The 18091-nt window shown below is 41.3% G+C and overlaps 1 protein-coding gene across 13 annotated transcripts in view; it reads right to left on the reverse strand.

Moving 5' to 3' along the window:
* Positions 1–18091, reverse strand: part of LOC140195593 (centrosome and spindle pole-associated protein 1) — a 181605-nt gene that overhangs the window by 93764 nt on the left and 69750 nt on the right. For all 13 annotated transcript variants that reach the window (XR_011885525.1, XR_011885527.1, XR_011885528.1 and 10 more), the window contains one exon: positions 4851–4969. Coding sequence is in view for 9 of the 13 variants with exons in the window: in XM_072254286.1 (XP_072110387.1) it covers positions 4851–4969 (119 nt within the window). In the remaining 4 variants the exon portion in view is untranslated. The remainder of the gene's footprint in view (positions 1–4850; positions 4970–18091) is intronic.

Raw genomic sequence — 18091 nt, forward strand, 5'->3', positions numbered from 1 at the left:
ACCTGACATATGCCTCCTTCACCTTCCTTACCGGAGCCTCAATATCCTTCATCAACCAAGGATTTCAAATCCTACCAGCTTTACTTTTCATTCTAAAACGAACATGCTGATCCTGGACTCTTCGTATCTCACATTTAAAAGTCTCCCTCTTGCCAGACATTCCTTTACCTGCAAGAAGCCTCTCCCAGTTAAACTTTGCAAGTTCATGTCTAATAAGATCAAAGTCAGATTTGCCCCAATTTAAAAAATTAACCTCAAGACCAGTCCTAACTTTCTTGTTAACTATCTAAAACTAACTACAGTTATTGGTCCTAATGTGCTCACCTACTGACACTTTAATCACTTACCCAGACTCATTTCCAAAAGGTCAAATGTTGCACCTTTTCCAGTAGGTCCATGTACATACTGCATGAGAAAACTTCCCTTTACATACTTAAATTCCGCTCCATCCAAGTACCAGGACAATGGCAGTCCCAGTCTATATAGAAACATAGAAAATCTAGAGCACAACATAGGCCCTTCGGCCCATGAAGTTGTACCAAACATGTCTCTACCTTAGAAATTACTAGGGTTACCTATAGCCCTCTATTTTTCTAAGCTCCATGTACCTATCCAAAAGCCTGTTAAAAAACCCTATCATATCCGCCTCCACCACCGTTGCCAGGAGCTATATTATGGATTTTAGAATCACTTATTATTAAAAATTCCATTATTCATACAGCAATCTAGGATCTCCCTACATATTTGCTCCCTTAATTCCAACTGATTACCGGGAAGTGAGGGAGGGCTACTGTACAGTCTTTCCAAAGTGATCACTTCCTTCTTATATCTGAGTTTCACCCATATAGTCTCATCAGACAATTGCCTATGAATATCTTTCTGAGTAATGTCATGGTGTTTTTTCTAATCAAAAACACAATTCTCCCTCTACCTCTATCATACCTGTGACATCTGTACCGTGGAACACTACCAGTCTTGTCCATCCCTCAGACATGTAACAATTGCAGTGCCAATGTCACTGATCATAGGCTCCTAACTTGTAAATAACCTTTTATTACTGTTGATGTTCTCTATTCATTAGCCAATCTTCAACTTCTATGTCAATATATTAACCAGATAACTTATCTTTTATTTTAATGGTTTGAAATTCTTTATTAATAATTTAAATCGATTTCATTATTTTAAATGTTACTGATCACCCGAGGATTCAAAAGTTGCCAGGGCATTCCTGGGAAGGTGCCCATAATCTATTTGCAGCTCAAAGCACATTTTACTCCACAGTGCATCTTTCATGTCCTCTAAGAGGACCACAACATTGTCGTAGGATTTGGAGGCTTGCGTGCCTCAATGACCCAGAGAGCTATGTTGGCTGGAGTCAGGGCCTTGTGCATTAGCTCTTGATAAGATCACCCATGGCAAACAGGTCAAAGGGTAGAGGCCAGACTAAGAGTGGTCTGCTGGTCCTCAAGGTTCACAAGTTCAGCTCAGGGCTAACAACCCTGACCAGTCAAAAAACATTTCTTACAGAAACAGAAATGAAGTATCCTTTGAAACAGAGAGAGATGGAGGACCTTCATTGTCACCCTAAATGCCACTGGCATATCGACCAGCAAACAAATCTATCGTGTGTAATTGATCAATTTATTCTGCCGACTGCAATTGAAAAACGTACAGGTGGACAGGCTGGATTCAGACTGATGTGATCCAACCATTCTTTCACTACAAAATTGCTTTAGTGGCAAGATATAAAGAATAATGGCTAATGCTTTGAGAAAGTGGAGGAGAGTCTCCATTAATACCAATGTTGTTGTCTTCCAAGATTTAGATTCAGTGACTAAAAACAACATCTATATATTTATAAGCTAGTTTAGTGAATGATTTGGAGAACTTTGAAGTGGAAGAGTTCCCATGAGCCTGCTGTTCTGGATCCAGGTGGTAAACATGACAGGTGTAGGATGTGCTGTCAACTGAATATTAGAAAATCACTGCAGTACACAGCAGCCTGTTTTTCCAAAAAAACCTATTTGCTTTGTCCATGGTGCTGAAATGCCTTACGTAATCAGAATTTGATCCTATTCTACTTTAATGTTCAATAACTTCAGACTGATCGAAGGATCAACAGAGAAAGACCCCAGGATTTGTGAAGGTATTATGCAATCTGAAATTATCCCTGGATCACAAAAAGGTTTCAGTACTAATACCCGGGAAATGCCAGGTTGGTTGAGTAGTGTGCAATATTTTGCACGTAGCAAAGATAATCATGTTGTTCCATTCTGGCCACAGCATGATTTTCATGTGTTTGTGTCCTAATGGCTCTCTGCATATTCCCTTTGAAGAAAGCATGCTTTGAATTAGCCTTCATATCCAAATTAAATAACCTGGAATGCAACCCCCACCTACCACCTGATTTGTTCAGTTCAACAGAGCAAGGTCAAAGAACAGGGGAGTCAACTCTTGTTTAAGTCCATCACTGAGACAAAACCTAGGTTATCAGATGGAAATGAAAGCTTAATTGATACTGTATAGTGCCTCTGCTAAGGCATGAACAAACTAGAACAGTTCAGCAATCCAGCTCTGATCCTGACTTTTGGTGCTTCGTATGTGGAGTTTGCATGGTCCCTGTGAATTTAAATTCAATTTTCCATATTTTAGGATGCTTCCTATTGAGTATTTTGATGTTACTTCAACATTACCCTTAGTGGATCTCTTTCATCTCTGGAACGAGGTATTTCCACTTTTCCCTGCTTTATAAAATGAACTTTCTGCAGATACAACACTTTACACGTATTTTTTACTTATACAGTGGCACGCAAAAGTTTGGGCACCCCGGTCAAAATTTCTGTTACTGTGAATAGCCAAGCGAGTAAAATTCCAAAAGGCATAAAGTTAAAAATGACACATTTCTTTAATACTTTAAGCAAGATTACATTTTTATTTCCATCTTTTACAGTATCAAAATAACAAAAAAGGAAAAGGGCCCAAAACAAAAGTTTGGGCACCCTGCATGGTCAGTACTTAGTAACACCCCCTTTGGCAAGTATCACAGCTTGTAAACGTTTTCTGTAGCCAGCTAAGAGTCTTTCAATTCTTGTTTGGGGGATTTTCACCCATTCTTCCTTGCAAAAGGCTTCTAGTTCTGTGAAATTCTTGGGCCGTCTTGCATGCACTGCTCTTTTGAGGTCTATCCACAGATTTTCGATGATGTTTAGGTCCAGGGATTGTGAGGGCCATGGCAAAATCTTCCGCTTGCGCCTCTTGAGGTAGTCCATTGTGGATTTTGAGGTGTGTTTAGGAACATTATCCTGTTGTAGAAGCCACCCTCTTTTCATCGTCAGCTTTTTTTTTTTTTTTACAGACAGTGTGATGTTTGCTTCCAGAATTTGCTGGTATTTAATTGAATTCATTCTTCCCTCTACCAGTGAAATGTTCCCCATGCCACTGGCTGCAACTCAAACCCAAAGCATGATCGATCCACCCCCATGATTAACAGTCGGAGAGGTGTTCTTTTCATGAAATTCTGCACCTTTTTTCTCCAAACATACCTTTGCTCATTGCGGCCAAAAAGTTCTATTTTAACTTCATCAGTCCACAGGACTTGTTTCCAAAATCCATCAGCCTTGTTTAGATGTTCCTTTGCAAACTTCTGACGCTGAATTTTGTGGTGAAGATGCAGGAAAGGTTTTCTTCTGATGACTCTCCCAGGAAGGTCATACGTGTGCAGGTGTCGCTGCACAGTAGAACAGTGTACCACCACTCCAGAGTCTGCTAAATTTTCCTGAAGGTCTTTTGCAATCAAACGGGGGTTTTGATTTGCCTTTCTAGCAATCCTACGAATAATTCTCTTGGAAAGTTTTCTTGGTCTTCCAGACCTGAACTTGACCCCCACCATTGCTGTTAACTGCCATTTCTTAATTACATTACAAACTGAGGAAACAGCTACCTGAAAACGTTTTGTTATCTTCTTATAGCCTTCTCCTGCTTTGTGGGCATCATTTATTTTAATTTTCAGAGTGCTAGGCAGCTGCTTAGAGGAGCCCATGGCTGCTGATTGTTGGACAAGGTTTGGGAAGTCAGGGTATTTATAAAGTTTTGAAATTTGCATCACCTGGCCTTTCCTAACGATGACTGTGAACAAGCCATAGCCCTAACAAGCCAATTAAGGGCTGAGACCTTGGTAAAAGTTATCTGAGAGCTCAAACCTCTTGGGGTGCCCAAACTTTTGCATGGTGCTCCTTTCCTTTTTCTTCCCACTCTAAAATTCTACAAAACAAAAATAATACACTAATCTTGCTTAAAATGTTGAAAAGAATGTTTCATCTTTAACCTTATGACTTTTGGACATCAGCTCATCTTCTACTCTCTTAACTATTCACAGTAACAGAAATTTTGACCAGGGGTGCCCAAACTTTCGCATACCACTGCAGCTGTTCCTCTCCATTGAAATTAACAAGGATAAAGAGGTTCAGTAAGTCATGTTGGTAATTCATTTGACTACTCGAAGAACTGGTATAAAGTGCTGTCAGAAAGTGCTGTAAATCTTCTACATCTTTTTAAGGTAACTTGTTTTTTTTATTCTTTCTTACTTTGCTTCTAATATTTGTCTATCTGTGCACTTGTAATGCTACTGTGACACTAATTTCCTTTGGGCTCAATAAAGTATCTATCTATCAGCAATATGGAAGTAAAAGCCAAAAGCCCCACACAGGAAGTTTGTACAAAATATTCATCACAATCTTATATAAGCATCAATCATAAATCAATGCTATTACTATTTTAAACAATAATTTCAAGAGAAATAAAACCAAATACCATTTAGTCACATTTGTTTTCCAATGTAACAATATACTCACAGTAAGCCAAGTTTGGATCCAAGGGATTTCTAGCCCCATAAAAATAATATGCATTGTCATAAGGTGTATGGTAATGTTCGGTCAGCACAGGTGGTGGAGGGGGAGGAACAGTAGTGACCCTATAATAAGAAAATAAATTACATCAAAATTCTTCATATTTAATTAGAAATGTGTTTGTTTTGTAGTTCAATAAATCCTACAGTTTTATGAACAATTTCCCAATTTTATACTGAGGAGCACACACAAAATGCTGGCGGAACTCAGCAGGCCAGGCAGCATCTATGGAAAAAAAGTACAGTCGACGATTCAGGCCGAAACCCTTCCTGCCCTGCTGAAAGGTTTTAGCCCAAAACGTCAACTGTACTTTTCTCCATAGATGCTGCCTGGCCTGCTGTATTCCTCCAGCATTTTGTGTGTTGCTTAGATTTCTAACATCTGCACATTTTCTCTTGTTTTTGATTTGTACTGAATAACATAAAAATGCAATTTATCACAGAAATTATCAAGTGTTAAAATATTCTGTAAATTTTAATTAATGCAAAGACCATAAGACAAAGGAACAGAAGTCGGCCATTCAGCCCATCGGGTCTGCTCCACCATTTTATCATGAGCTGATCCATTCTCCTATTTAGTCCCACTCCCTCGCCGTCTCACCATAACCTTTGATGCCCTGGCTACTCAGATACCTATCAATCTCTGCCTTAAATACACTCAATGACTTGGCCTCCACTGCCACCCGTGGCAACAAATTCCATAGATTCACCACCTTCTGGCTAAAAAAAATTCTTCGCATCTCTGTTCTGAATGGGCGCCCTTCAGTCCTTAAGTCATGCCCTCTTGTACTAGACTCCCCCATCATGGGAAACAACTTTGCAACACCCACTCTGTCCATGCCTTTCAACATTCGAAATGTTTCCATGAGGTCCCCCCTCATTCTTCTAAACTCCAAAGAATACAGTCCAAGAGCGGACAAACGTTCCTCATATGTTAACCCTCTCATTCCTGGAATCATTCTAGTGAATCTGCTCTGTACCCTTTCCAACATCAGCACATCCTTTCTTAAATCAGGAGCCCAAAACTGCACACAGTACTCCAAGTGAGGTCTTTTCAGCGCCTTATACAGCCTCAACATCACATCCCTGCTCCTATACTCCATTCCTCCAGAAATGAATGCCAACATTGCATTCGCCTTCTTCACCACCAACTCAACCTGGAGGTTAACCTTAAGGGTATCCTGCACGAGGACTCTCAAGTCCCACTGCATCTCAGAACTTTGAATTCTCTCCCCATTTAAATAATAATCTGCCCGTTTATTTCTTCTGCCAAAGTGCATGACCATGCATCTTCCAACATTGTATTTCATTTGCAACTTCTTTGCCCATTCTTCCAATCTATCCAAGTCTCTCTGCAGACTCTAGTTTCCTCAGCACAACCGGACCCTCCACCTATCCTTGCATCATCAGCAAGCTTAGCCACAAAGGCATCTATTCCATAATCCAAATCATTGATGTACAACGTAAAAAGAAGCGGACCCAACACGGACCCATGTGGAACGCCACTGGTAACCAGCAGCCAACCGGAATAGGATCCCTTTATTCCCACTCTCTGTTTCCTGTCAATCAGCCAATGCTCTATCCACGTATGTAACTTTCCTGTAATTCCATGGGCTCTTATCTTGTTAAGTAGCCTCATGTGTGGCACCTTGCCAAAGGCCTTCTGAAAATCCAAATATACGACATCCACTGCAACTCCCTTGTCTAGCCTACTTGTAATTTCCTCAAAAAATTGTAATAGGTTTGCCAGGCAGGATTTTCCTTTAAGGAAACCATGCTGAGTTCTGCCCATCTTATCATATGCCTCCAAGTACTCCGTAACCTCATCCTTGACAATCGACTCCAGCAACTTCCCAACCACCGATGTCAAGCCAACAGGTCTATAATTTCCTTTTTGCTTCCTTACCCCCTTCTTAAACAGTTTGTAAATAGCGGAATGACATTTGCAATCTTCCAGTCCTCTGGAACCATGCCAGAACCTATCAACTTTTGAAAGATCATCGCTAATGCCTCCGCAATCTCCACAGCCACTTCCTTCAGAACACAAGGGTGCATTCCATCTGGTCCGGGAGATTTATCTACCTTTAGACTATTCAGCTTCCTGAGTACTTTCTCTGTCATAATTGTGACTGCGCACACTCCTCTTCCCTGCCACCCTTGAGTGTCCGGTATACTGCAGGGAAGAAAGCTCCCATGCTAACAAATGTAAACATATAGTAACTGTGGTTCACAATCACATTGCAAGTCAAATTGCTCACTATGACATCAATATTTCTACTTCTATAGCTGTGCATCTTATCAACTTTGTTATAACTGAAAATTTGCATGAAAAGATAGGAAACAAATTGCTTTTAAAACCTGGCAGTCAGGTAAAGTCAGGTAGAGCCCTTTGCATAATTTATTGAAATTATACTCTACCAACACATGACCATAAAACTTTTTAACATAAATGCCATCACAATTTATCTGAACAGTCCTTTCTATCCTGCTGAAGCATACTGATACGGGGATCAATGCCCATAGTTATGACTAGTAGATTGCTGCTCCAACAGAACAGAATTGATTACTAGGTACAACAAAAAATGGAACAAAAAGGTGTATGCAATTATCAGGCACACATCGCCAAATTAAAATGGTCTGCAGATTGGAGAGGATCTTTCTAGTGATGTAATTCCGTAACACTGTTGATTCTATCATTCACAAATGAGCTAAGAGACCATGAAATGCAGTTAATGTTACCTACGCAAGTTGATGTGATGTATCTTGTAACCATTCTGAACAATGTGCTGAATCAAGACAACCAACAGTACCAGTGGTGCCAATATAGTGAACAGTTCTGTATTCTATGTTATGAAGCTTTCTCAGGTGTTACAATAGTTGGATTAGTTCAGATATTTTGGTTAATATTCTCCCCTTTTACTTATTAAACCCTTACAGTTGACAAAAAAAGTCACTCTTCACTGACTATATCAGTCTTCTTCTTAGAACTGTCATTTGCTGGTCCCCCTAAGTTTCCATTAACAATCACACCATATTGATCACCATACTTTATATTGATAAAGAAGTAAAGATACAAGAGCAACAGGCACAAAACACTGGAGGAACTCAGCAGGTCAATCATCGAGAGAGAGGAATAAACAGGCGGCTTTTCAGGACAAAACCTTCCATCAGTCAAAAAGTCCACAAGTTATTTCCTTACAAAGATTCTGCCTGATCTGCTGTGATCCTCCAGCATTTTGTGTGTGTTGAGAAAGAAGTACTTCGCAAAGCAGCGATCTGTTCTGGGACCTCTGCTGTTCGTGATGAGTATCACAAATATAAAAATATAGATGGATAAAAACATACACGGATGAGTTGATAAGTTGGCAGACAATACGAAGATTCATGGTGATGTGGATAACGTAGATGATTGGTAAAGAATTGGTCCTCTATACTGTTGGAGAAATGGCAGACGGAGTTTAACCTGGCAAATATGAAGTGTTGCACCTTGGTAGGTGAAATGTAAAAGGATCTTGGGGTTCAAGTTCATAAGTCCTTGAAAGCAGCTACACAAACTGACAGAGTGGTTGTCTTTAACAGTCAAGGCAGTTCAAAAGTAAGTATTGTTGCATTACTATAAAAGTCTAGTTAGGAGTATTGCATACAATTCTGGTCACCCCATTTTAGGATGGATGTCAAAGCTTTGGAAAAGAAGCAGAAGAGGTTTACCAGAATGTTGCCTGGATTTAAGGGCATGTGCTACGAGAGGTTGAACAAACTTGGGTTATTTTCTCTGGAGCAGCAGAGGCTGAGGGGAGACTTGATAGAAGTTGATGAGATTATGAGAGACATAGATAGAATATACAGACAATAACTTTTTACCCCAAGGGATGAAATATCTTATACCAGAGGAAATGCAGTTAAGGTGAGAGGTGGTAATTTTAAAGGAGAAGGCAAGTTTTTTTTCAACAAAGAGAGTGGTGGGTGCCTGGAATGCGCAACCTAGCGTGATGATAGAGGCAGATACATTAGGGACTTCAACAGCATTTGGAGAGACACATGAATCTGAGGAAAATGGAGGGAAATGGACATTGTATATAAGCATAAGGGATAGGTTTAGTTGGCTACTTAATTACTAATTTATTTGGTCTGGCACAACATTGTAGGCTGAAGGGCCTGTTCATGTGATGTACTGTTCAATGTTCTATGTTCAAAGCTTGTGCTATTGAAAGCTACCCACTGAAGAATCCAATCTGACCAATATCCATCTCCAGCTCTATTGTGTCATGGAAAGGTCCAAAGTTGTGGATAGAGGCAAATACCACATAATTTTCAGCAAGACAGGGATCATCCTTGCTTTTAGCTTCTAGTCCTCTCAAAATGAATGCTAACATTTGTGTTCTTTACTACAAAGTCAGCCTGCAAGTTAACCTTAAGGAAATCTTGAACGAGAATATGCAAGTTCCTTTACACCTTTGATAGCTGATTTTTTTTCTCTCACTTAGAAAAGAGCCCATAGATGCTGCCTGGCCTGCTGCGTTCCACCAGCATTTTGTGTGTGTTGCTTGAATTTCCAGCATCTGCAGATCTTCTTGTGTTCACATTCTTATACTTCCTGCCAAATAACCCACTTTCCCTATGCTATATTCTACCTGCTACTTCCTTGTCATTCCCAGCTTGCCCAAACCCTTCTATAGACTCCCTGCCTTCACAACACTACCTGTTCCTCCACTTTCTTGGTATACTCTGTGCACTGGCCACAATATGCCATCAGTTCCTTAATTCAGGTTATTGTTAAATATATTTGTATTGTTTGCATTTCAGAATTTGAGCTTAGCAAAATATTCAAATTTAGAATGGTTTACAAATTAGATGGGAAATTGCAATCCTATTTGCCTGGTATCTTTGTCATTTAATGATAAAGATCTGTGGGTTTGGAAATGTTGTAGAAAAAGCCTATCATGTATGTGTACACACCGAAGTGTGTGGAGAATGAAATTTTGCAAATCGGTGCATTAAAAAGAGAAAGTGCCAGATAAATTTGGCAGGTTACGCTTAGATTCCCACTTAGGCAAATCATTTGTTTGTTTCAGTAACATTTATTTTGCTATTAGGTAATGAACAGAGGTACTAGCAAAGCAGCCAAAATCGAAAAGAGTGATGAATACAGACCGAAGGTGTTATATTTAAATGCACACAGAAAGTGTACATGACGTAGCGCGCCAAGGTTTAAAAAGCAGACCACCATATACAGCGGCCATCGTTGTAGCGGCCATCGTCGGAGTGGACTGAGTCAGAGTGGGACGGCTTTGGCTCAAACAGGCAGAGGCCGGGGTAGGTTCCGGTAAGTTTTTTTGTTCAGATTGTTTAATGCAGTGAGAATGCCAGGCAGGATGTTGGAATGCTCCTCTTGCAGGATGTGGGAAGTCAGGGAGCCCTCCAGTGTCCCTGACAACGACACCTGCAAGAAGTGCATCCAGCTGCAGCTCCTGACAAACCGCGTTAGGGAACTGGAGCAGGAGCTGGATGACCTGCAGATCATTCAGGAGAATGAGGAGATTATAGATCGTAGCTACAGGAAGGTAGTTACGCCAAAGGAGCAGAGCACAGGAAATTGGGTCACTGTCAGATGAGGGAAGAGGAAAGGGCAGGCAGAGCAGGGTTCCCCTGTGGCCATTCCCCTCAACAACAAGTATACCGCATTGGATACTGTTGGGGGGGATGACTTACCTGGGACTAGCTGCAGTAGCCGGATCTCTGGCACTGAGTCTGGCTCTGCTGTGCAGAAGGGAGGGGGGGGAAAAGAGGAGAGCGGTAGTGATAGGGGCCTCGATAGTTAGAGGTGCAGATAGAAGGTTCTGTGGTTGTGACAGAGAATCCAGGATGGTTTGTTGCCTCCCAGGTGCCAGGGTCAAGGATGTCTCTGATCGATTTCATGACATTCTGAAGTGGGAGGGTGACCAGCCAGATGTCGTGGTGCACATCGGTACCAATGACATAGCAAGGAAGAGTGAAGAGGTCCTGGACAGTGAGTATAGAGAGCTTGGTAGGAAGTTGAAAAGCAGGACCTCAAGGGTGGTAATCTCAGGATTGCTACCTGTGCTAGGTACCAGTGAGGGTAGGAATAGGATGCTCTGGAGGAGGAACAAGTGGCTGAGGAACTGGTGTAGGGGGCAGGGTTTCAGATTTCAGGATAATTGGGACCTCTTCTGGGGCAGGTGGGACCTGTACAATAGAGACGGGTTACACTTGAACCACAGGGGGACAATATCCTTTCAGAGAGGTTTGTTAGTGCTATTGGGGAGGCTTTAAACTAGATTTGCAGGGGGATGGGAACCAGAGTGCCAGAGCTGACAGTGTGGCTGGGGTGAAAATAAATGATGTTGAAAGTTTAAGCAAATCCGCTGATAGAAAGGTTGTGAGTGGTGGTAAAAATCTTCTGAGGTGTATATATTTCAATGCTAGGAGTATTGCGGGGAAGGCGGATGAGTTGAGGGCGTGGATTGACACGTGGAATTATGATGTTGTAGCAATTAGTGAAACTTGGCTACAGGAGGGGCAGGACTGGCAGCTTAATATTCCAGGGTTCCGATGTTTCAGATGTGATCGAGGCAGAGGAATGAAAGGTGGGGGAGTAGCATTGCTTGTTAGGGAAAATATTACAGCAGTGCTCAGGCAGGACAGTTTAGAGGGCTTGTCTACTGAGTCCTTGTGGGTGGAGCTGAGAAACAGGAAAGGTATGGCCACATTAGTGGGATTGTATTACAGACCACCCAATAGTCAACGAGACTTGGAAGAGCAAATCTGCAGAGAGATAGCAGGCAACTGCAGGAAACATAAAGTTGTGGTGGTAGGGGATTTTAATTTTCCATACATTGATTGGGACTCCCATACTGTTAGGGGTCTAGATGGTTTAGAGTTTGTAAAATGTGTTCAGGAAAGTTTTCTAAATCAGTATATAGAGGGACCAACTAGAGGGGATGCAATATTGGATCTCCTGTTAGGAAACAAATTAGGGCAAGTGACAGAAGTCTGTGTAGGGGAGCACTTTGGTTCCAGTGATCATAACACCATTAGTTTCAATTTGATCATGGACAAGGATAGATCTTGTCCTAGGGTTGAGGTTCTGAACTGGAAGAAGGCCAAATTTGAAGAAATGAGAAAGGATCTAAAAAGCGTGGATTGGGACAGGTTGTTCTCTGGCAAAGATGTGATTGGTAGGTGGAAAGCCTTCAAAGGGGAAATTTTGAGAGTGCAGAATTTGTATGTTCCTGTCAGGATTAAAGGCAAATTAAATAGGAATAAGGAACCTTGGTTCTCAAGGGATATTGCAACTCTGATAAAGAAGAAGAGGGAGTTGTATGAAATGTATAGGAAACAGGGGGTAAATCAGGTGCTTGAGGAGTATAAGAAGTGCAAGAAAATACTTAAGAAAGAAATCAGGAGGGCTAAAAGAAGACATGAGGTTGCCTTGGCAGTCAAAGTGAAGGATAATCCAAAGAGCTTTTACAAGTATATTAAGAGCAAAAGGATTGTAAGGGATAAGATTGGTCCTCTTGAAGATCAGAGTGGTCAGCTTTGTGCGGAACCAAAGGAAATGGGGGAGATCTTAAATAGGTCTTTTGCGTCTGTCTTTACTAAGGAAGCTGGCATGAAATCTATGGAATTGAGGGAATCAAGTAGTGAGACCATGGAAACTGTACAGATTGAAAAGGAGGAGGTGCTTGCTGTCTTGAGGAAAATTAAAGTGGATAAATCCCCGGGACCTGACAGAGTGTTCCCTCGGACCTTGAAGGAGACTAGTGTTGAAATTGCAGGGGCCCTGGCTGAAATATTTAAAATGTCGCTGTCTACGGGTGAAGTGCCGGAGGATTGGAGAGTGGTTCATGTTGTTCCGTTGTTTAAAAAAGGATCGAAAAGTAATCCGGGAAATTATAGGCCAGTGAGTTTAACATCAGTAGTAGGTAAGTTATTGGAGGGAGTACTAAGAGACAGAATCTACAAGCATTTGGATAGACAGGGGCTTATTAGGGAGAGTCAACATGGCTTTGTGCATGGTAGGTCATGTTTGACCAATCTGTTGGAGTTTTTCGAGGAGGTTACCAGGAAAGTGGATGAAGGGAAGGCAGTGGATATTGTCTACATGGACTTCAGTAAGGCCTTTGACAAGGTCCCGCATGGGAGGTTAGTTAGGAAAATTCAGTCGCTAGACATTGGCTCGATGGAAGAAGCCAGAGAGTGGTGGTAGAGAATTGCTTCTCTGAGTGGAGGCCTCTGACTAGTGGTGTGCCACAGGGATCAGTGCTGGGTGCATTGTTATTTGTCATTTATATGAATGATCTGGATGATAATGTGGTAAATTGGATCAGCAAGTTTACTGATGATACAAAGATTGGAGGTGTAGTAGACAGTGAGGAAGGTTTTCAGAGCCTGCAGAGGGACTTGGACCAGCTGGAAAAATGGGCTGAAAAATGGCAGATGGAGTTTAATACTGACAAGTGTGAGGTATTGCACGTTGGAAGGACAAACCAACGTAGAACATACAGGGTTAATGGTAAGGCACTGAGGAGTGCAGTGGAACAGAGGGATCTGGGAATACAGATACAAAATTCCCTAAAAGTGTCGTCACAGGTAGATAGGGTCATAAAGAGAGCTTTTGGTACATTGGCCTTTATTAATCAAAGTATTGAGTATAAGAGCTGGAATGTTATGATGAGGTTGTATCAGGCATTGGTGAGGCCGAATCTGGAGTACTGTGTTCAGTTTTGGTCACCAAATTACAGGAAGGATATAAATAAGGTTGAAAGAGTGCAGAGAAGGTTTACAAGGATGTTGCCGGGACTTGAGAAACTCAGTTACAGAGAAGGGTTGAATAGGTTAGGACTTTATTCCCTGGAGCGTAGAAGAATGAGGGGAGATTTGATAGAGGTATATAAAATTATGATGGGTATAGATAGAGTGAATGCAAGCAGGCTTTTTCCACTGAGGCAAGGGGAGAAAAAAAACCAGAGGACATGGGTTAAGGGTGAGGGGGGAAAAGTTTAAAGGGAACATTAGCGGGGACTCCTTCACACAGAGAGTGGTGGGAGTATGGAATGAGCTGCCAGACGAGGTGGTAAATGCGGGTTCTTTTTTAACATTTAAGAATAAATTGGACAGATACATGGATGGGAGGTGTATGGAGGGATATGGTCCGTGTGCAGGTCAGTGGGACTAGGCAGAAAATGGTTCGGCACAGCCAAGAAGGGCCAAAGGGCCTGTTTCTGTGCTGTAGTTTCTATGGTCCTATGGAAAGCGGAATTGGGTAGATGATCCTATACAGCAGCCGGAGTTTCACAGGTATGATGATGTGAGCATCACTGAGTCATGGCTGAAAAAAGGTTATAGTTGGGAGCTTAACACCCAAGGATACACATTGTATCAAATGGACAGGCAGGCAGGCAGATGGGGTGGAGTGGCTGTGTCGGTAAAAATGAAATCAAATCCTTAGAAAGAGGTGACATCAAAAGACATAAAATCCTTGCGGGTAGAGTTAAGAAACTGTAAGGGTAAAAAGACCCTGATGGGAGTGATACACATGCCTTCAAACAGTAGCCAGGAAATAGAAAAGGCATGTTAAAAGGACAATGTTATGATAATCATGGGGGATTTCAATATCCAGGTGGATCAGGAAAATCAGATTGGCGCTGGATTCCAAGAGGGAGAATTTGTAGAATCAGAATCAGGTTTATCATCATCGGCATGTGTCGTGAAATTTGTTAATTTAGCAGCAGCAGTTCAATGCCATACATAATACAGAAGAAAAAAAAATAAAATTTTAATAATAAATAAATAAATTACAGTGTACATATATTGAATAGATTAAAAATTCTGAAAAATAAAACAGAAATAATATATATTTTTTTAAAAAGTGAGGTAGTGTCCAAGGGTTCAATTTCCATTTTGGAAACGGATGGCAGAGGGGAAGAAGCTGTTTCTGAATCACTGGCTTCAGGCTTTTGTACCCAACAATGCTAACAAGATGGCTTTTTAGAGCAGCTTGTGGTTGAGCCCACTAGGGGAAACTTTTTTCTGGATTGGGTGTTGAGCAAAGAACTGCATTTGATTTGGGTGCTTAAGGTAAAGGAACCTTTAAGAGACAGTGATCATAATATAATAGAATTCACCTTACAATTTGAGAGGAAGCAGCTAAAGTTAGATATTAGGGTGAAGCAAAGGGAATTACAGAGGCATGAGAGAGGAGATGGCAAAACTTGATTGGAAGGGGACACAAGCAGGAATGGCAAGAGAACTGCAATGGTTGGAGTTTCAGGAAGCAATTCCGAAGGCACAGGATGGATACATCTCAAAGAAATAGTATCCTAAAGGTAGGATGACACAACTGTGGCTGACAAGAGAAGTGAAAGACAACATAAAAGCAAAAGAAAGGGCATAAAATGAAGCAAAACAGTGGGAAGTTAGAGGATTTGTAAGCTTTTAAAAACTAAGGAAGGAGAAGATGGTAAGCTAGCCAATACAGTTGGCCCTCTGCATCCGCGGATTCAACCAACCGCGGATCGGGATAGAAAAAAAATGGAACTTCTCTCTCTTTCTTCTTATTCCCTAAACAATGCAGTGTAACAACTATTTACATAGCATTTCCATTGTACAGGTTCCCCCCCGCTATCCGAAAGTAGAGTGTTCCTATGAAACCTTTCATAAGCTGAAATGGTGTAAAGCAAAGAAGCAATTACATCAATTTATATGGGAAAAATTTTTGAGCGTTCCCAGACCCAAAAAATAACGTACCAAATCATACCAAATAACACATAAAACCTAAAATAGCACTAACATATAGTAAAAGCAGGAAGGATATGGTAAATACACAGCCTATATAAAGTAGAAATAATGTATGTACAGTGTAGTTTCACTTACCAGAATTGGGAAGACAGCGAGCACACTGGAAGGTTCACGCATTTTTCTATCATACAGTTCTTTGTAAGCACTCAAAATATCCTGCAAACCTGCCCTAAACCTGTGCTCTTTCAAATTTAAAGTCATACTTTTCTGCTATCATTGCAGCACTGTCAATCGTAGCGAAAATCTCACGCAGTTCAAAGCTATGGCGGCTTGATGCTGAGTGTTGTTTTGCTGAAAGCAAAACAAATGCTGAACGCTATTTTCGCTTTTCACTACTCTCGCTGCTCGGGGTTCACGGAAGAGCTATGATGGTTGCATCTGTACTGAACATGTACAGACCTTTTCTTCTTGTCATTATTCCCTAAACAATACAGTATAACAACTATTTACATAGGATTTACATTGTATTAAGTATTATAAGTAATCTAGAGATGATTTAAAGTATATGGGAGGATGTGCAAACACTACACCATTTTATATACGGGACTTGAGCATCCGTAGGGGGTCCCGGAACCAAACCCCTGTGCATACGGAGGACCGACTGTAATATCAAAGAGAATACCAAAGGCTTTTTCAAATATATAACAAATAAAAGAGGCGAGAGTAGATATCAGACCACTGGAACATGATGCTGGAGAGACAGTAATAAGGGACCAGGAAATGGAGAACGACTTGAATAAATATTTTTCATCAGTCTTCACTGTGGAAGATACCAGCAGTATACTGAAAGTTCAAGAGTATTAGAGGACAGAAGTGAGTGCCGTTGCTATTACTAGGGTAAAGGCACCTTGGAAGCTGAAAGACAGTTAAGTCATCTAGACCAGGTGAACTACACCCCAGGGTTCTGAAAGCAACAGGTGAAGACTGAGGAGGCATTAGTAATGATCTTTCAAGAATCACCAGATTTTGGCATCGTTCCAGATGAATGGAAAATTGCAAATATCACTCCACTCTTTAAGAAGGGAGGGAGGCAGCAGAAAGGAAATTACAAGCATTTAGCCTCACCTTGTGGTTGGGAAGATATTGGAGTTGATTAAGGTTTGCAACAAATGATCATAATGCCATCAGTTTCAAAGTAAATATGGAAACAGATCGGTCTGATCTGTGGATTAAGATTCTAACTTAGAGAAAGATCATTTTGATAGCATAAGAAAGGATCTGTCAAGTTTGCATTGGGACAGGCTGATTCCTGGCAAAGGTACATTTGCCTTCGAAAGTGAAATTTATGAGAGTATAAAACTTGTTTGTGCCTTTCAGAATAAAAGGGAAAAATAATAGATTTATGCAACCATGGTTTTATAAAGATATTGATGCCCTAGTTAAAAAAAAAATGAAGTACATAGCAGGTTTTCAGTAAAGTATATGGGAGGATGTGCATAGGTTATATGCAAACACTACACCATTTTATATACAGGACTTGAGCATCCGCAGGGGGTCCCGGAACCAAACCCCCACGCATACGGAGAGTCTAGGATCCAAGGGCACAGCCTCAGAATAAATGGACATCCCTTTAAATCAGAAATGAGCAGGAAGTTCAATCAGAATTTGTTGTAACAGGAGATTGTGGAGGCCACATCATTGGGTGTATTTGTTCAGTAAATTAGTCAGGATTACGAGGAGAAGGTGGAAGAATGGAGTTAAAAACAACCACAAGAGAAAATCTGCAGATTGCTGGAAATCCAAGCAACACACACAAAATGCTGGAGGAACTCAGCAGGCCAAACAACATCTATGGAATAAAGTACAATCAACGTTTCAGGCTTTCACCTTTCCCCATCAAATACCTAGGGATACGAATTGACAATAAACTGGACTGGTCACAGAACACTGAGGCTGTCTACAAGAAGGGTCAGAGCCGTCTCTATTTCCTGAGGAGGCTGAGGTCCTTTAACATCTGCCGGACAATGCTGAGGATGTTCTACGAGCCTGTGGTGGCCAGTGCGATCATGTTTGCTGTTGTGTGCTGGGGCAGCAAGCTGAGGATAGCAGACACCAGCAGAATCAACAAACTCATTCGTAAGGCCAGTGATGTTGTGGGGATGGAACTGAACTCTCTCACGGTGGTGTCTGAAAAGAGGATGCTGTCCAAGTTGCATGCCATCTTGGACAATGTCTCCCATCCACTACATAGTGGACTGGTTGGGCACAAGAGTACATTCAGCCAGAGACTCATTCCACTGAGATGCAACACAGAGCATCACAGGAAGTCATTCCTGCCTGTGGCCATCAAACTTTACAACTTCTCCCTTGGAGGGTCAGACACCCTGAGCCAATAGGCTGGTCCTGGACTTATTTCCTGGCATAATTTAC

The sequence above is a fragment of the Mobula birostris genome, chromosome 1 (genome assembly GCF_030028105.1).
Source record: "Mobula birostris isolate sMobBir1 chromosome 1, sMobBir1.hap1, whole genome shotgun sequence".
In the NCBI taxonomy this organism is placed as follows: Eukaryota; Metazoa; Chordata; class Chondrichthyes; order Myliobatiformes; family Myliobatidae; genus Mobula; species Mobula birostris.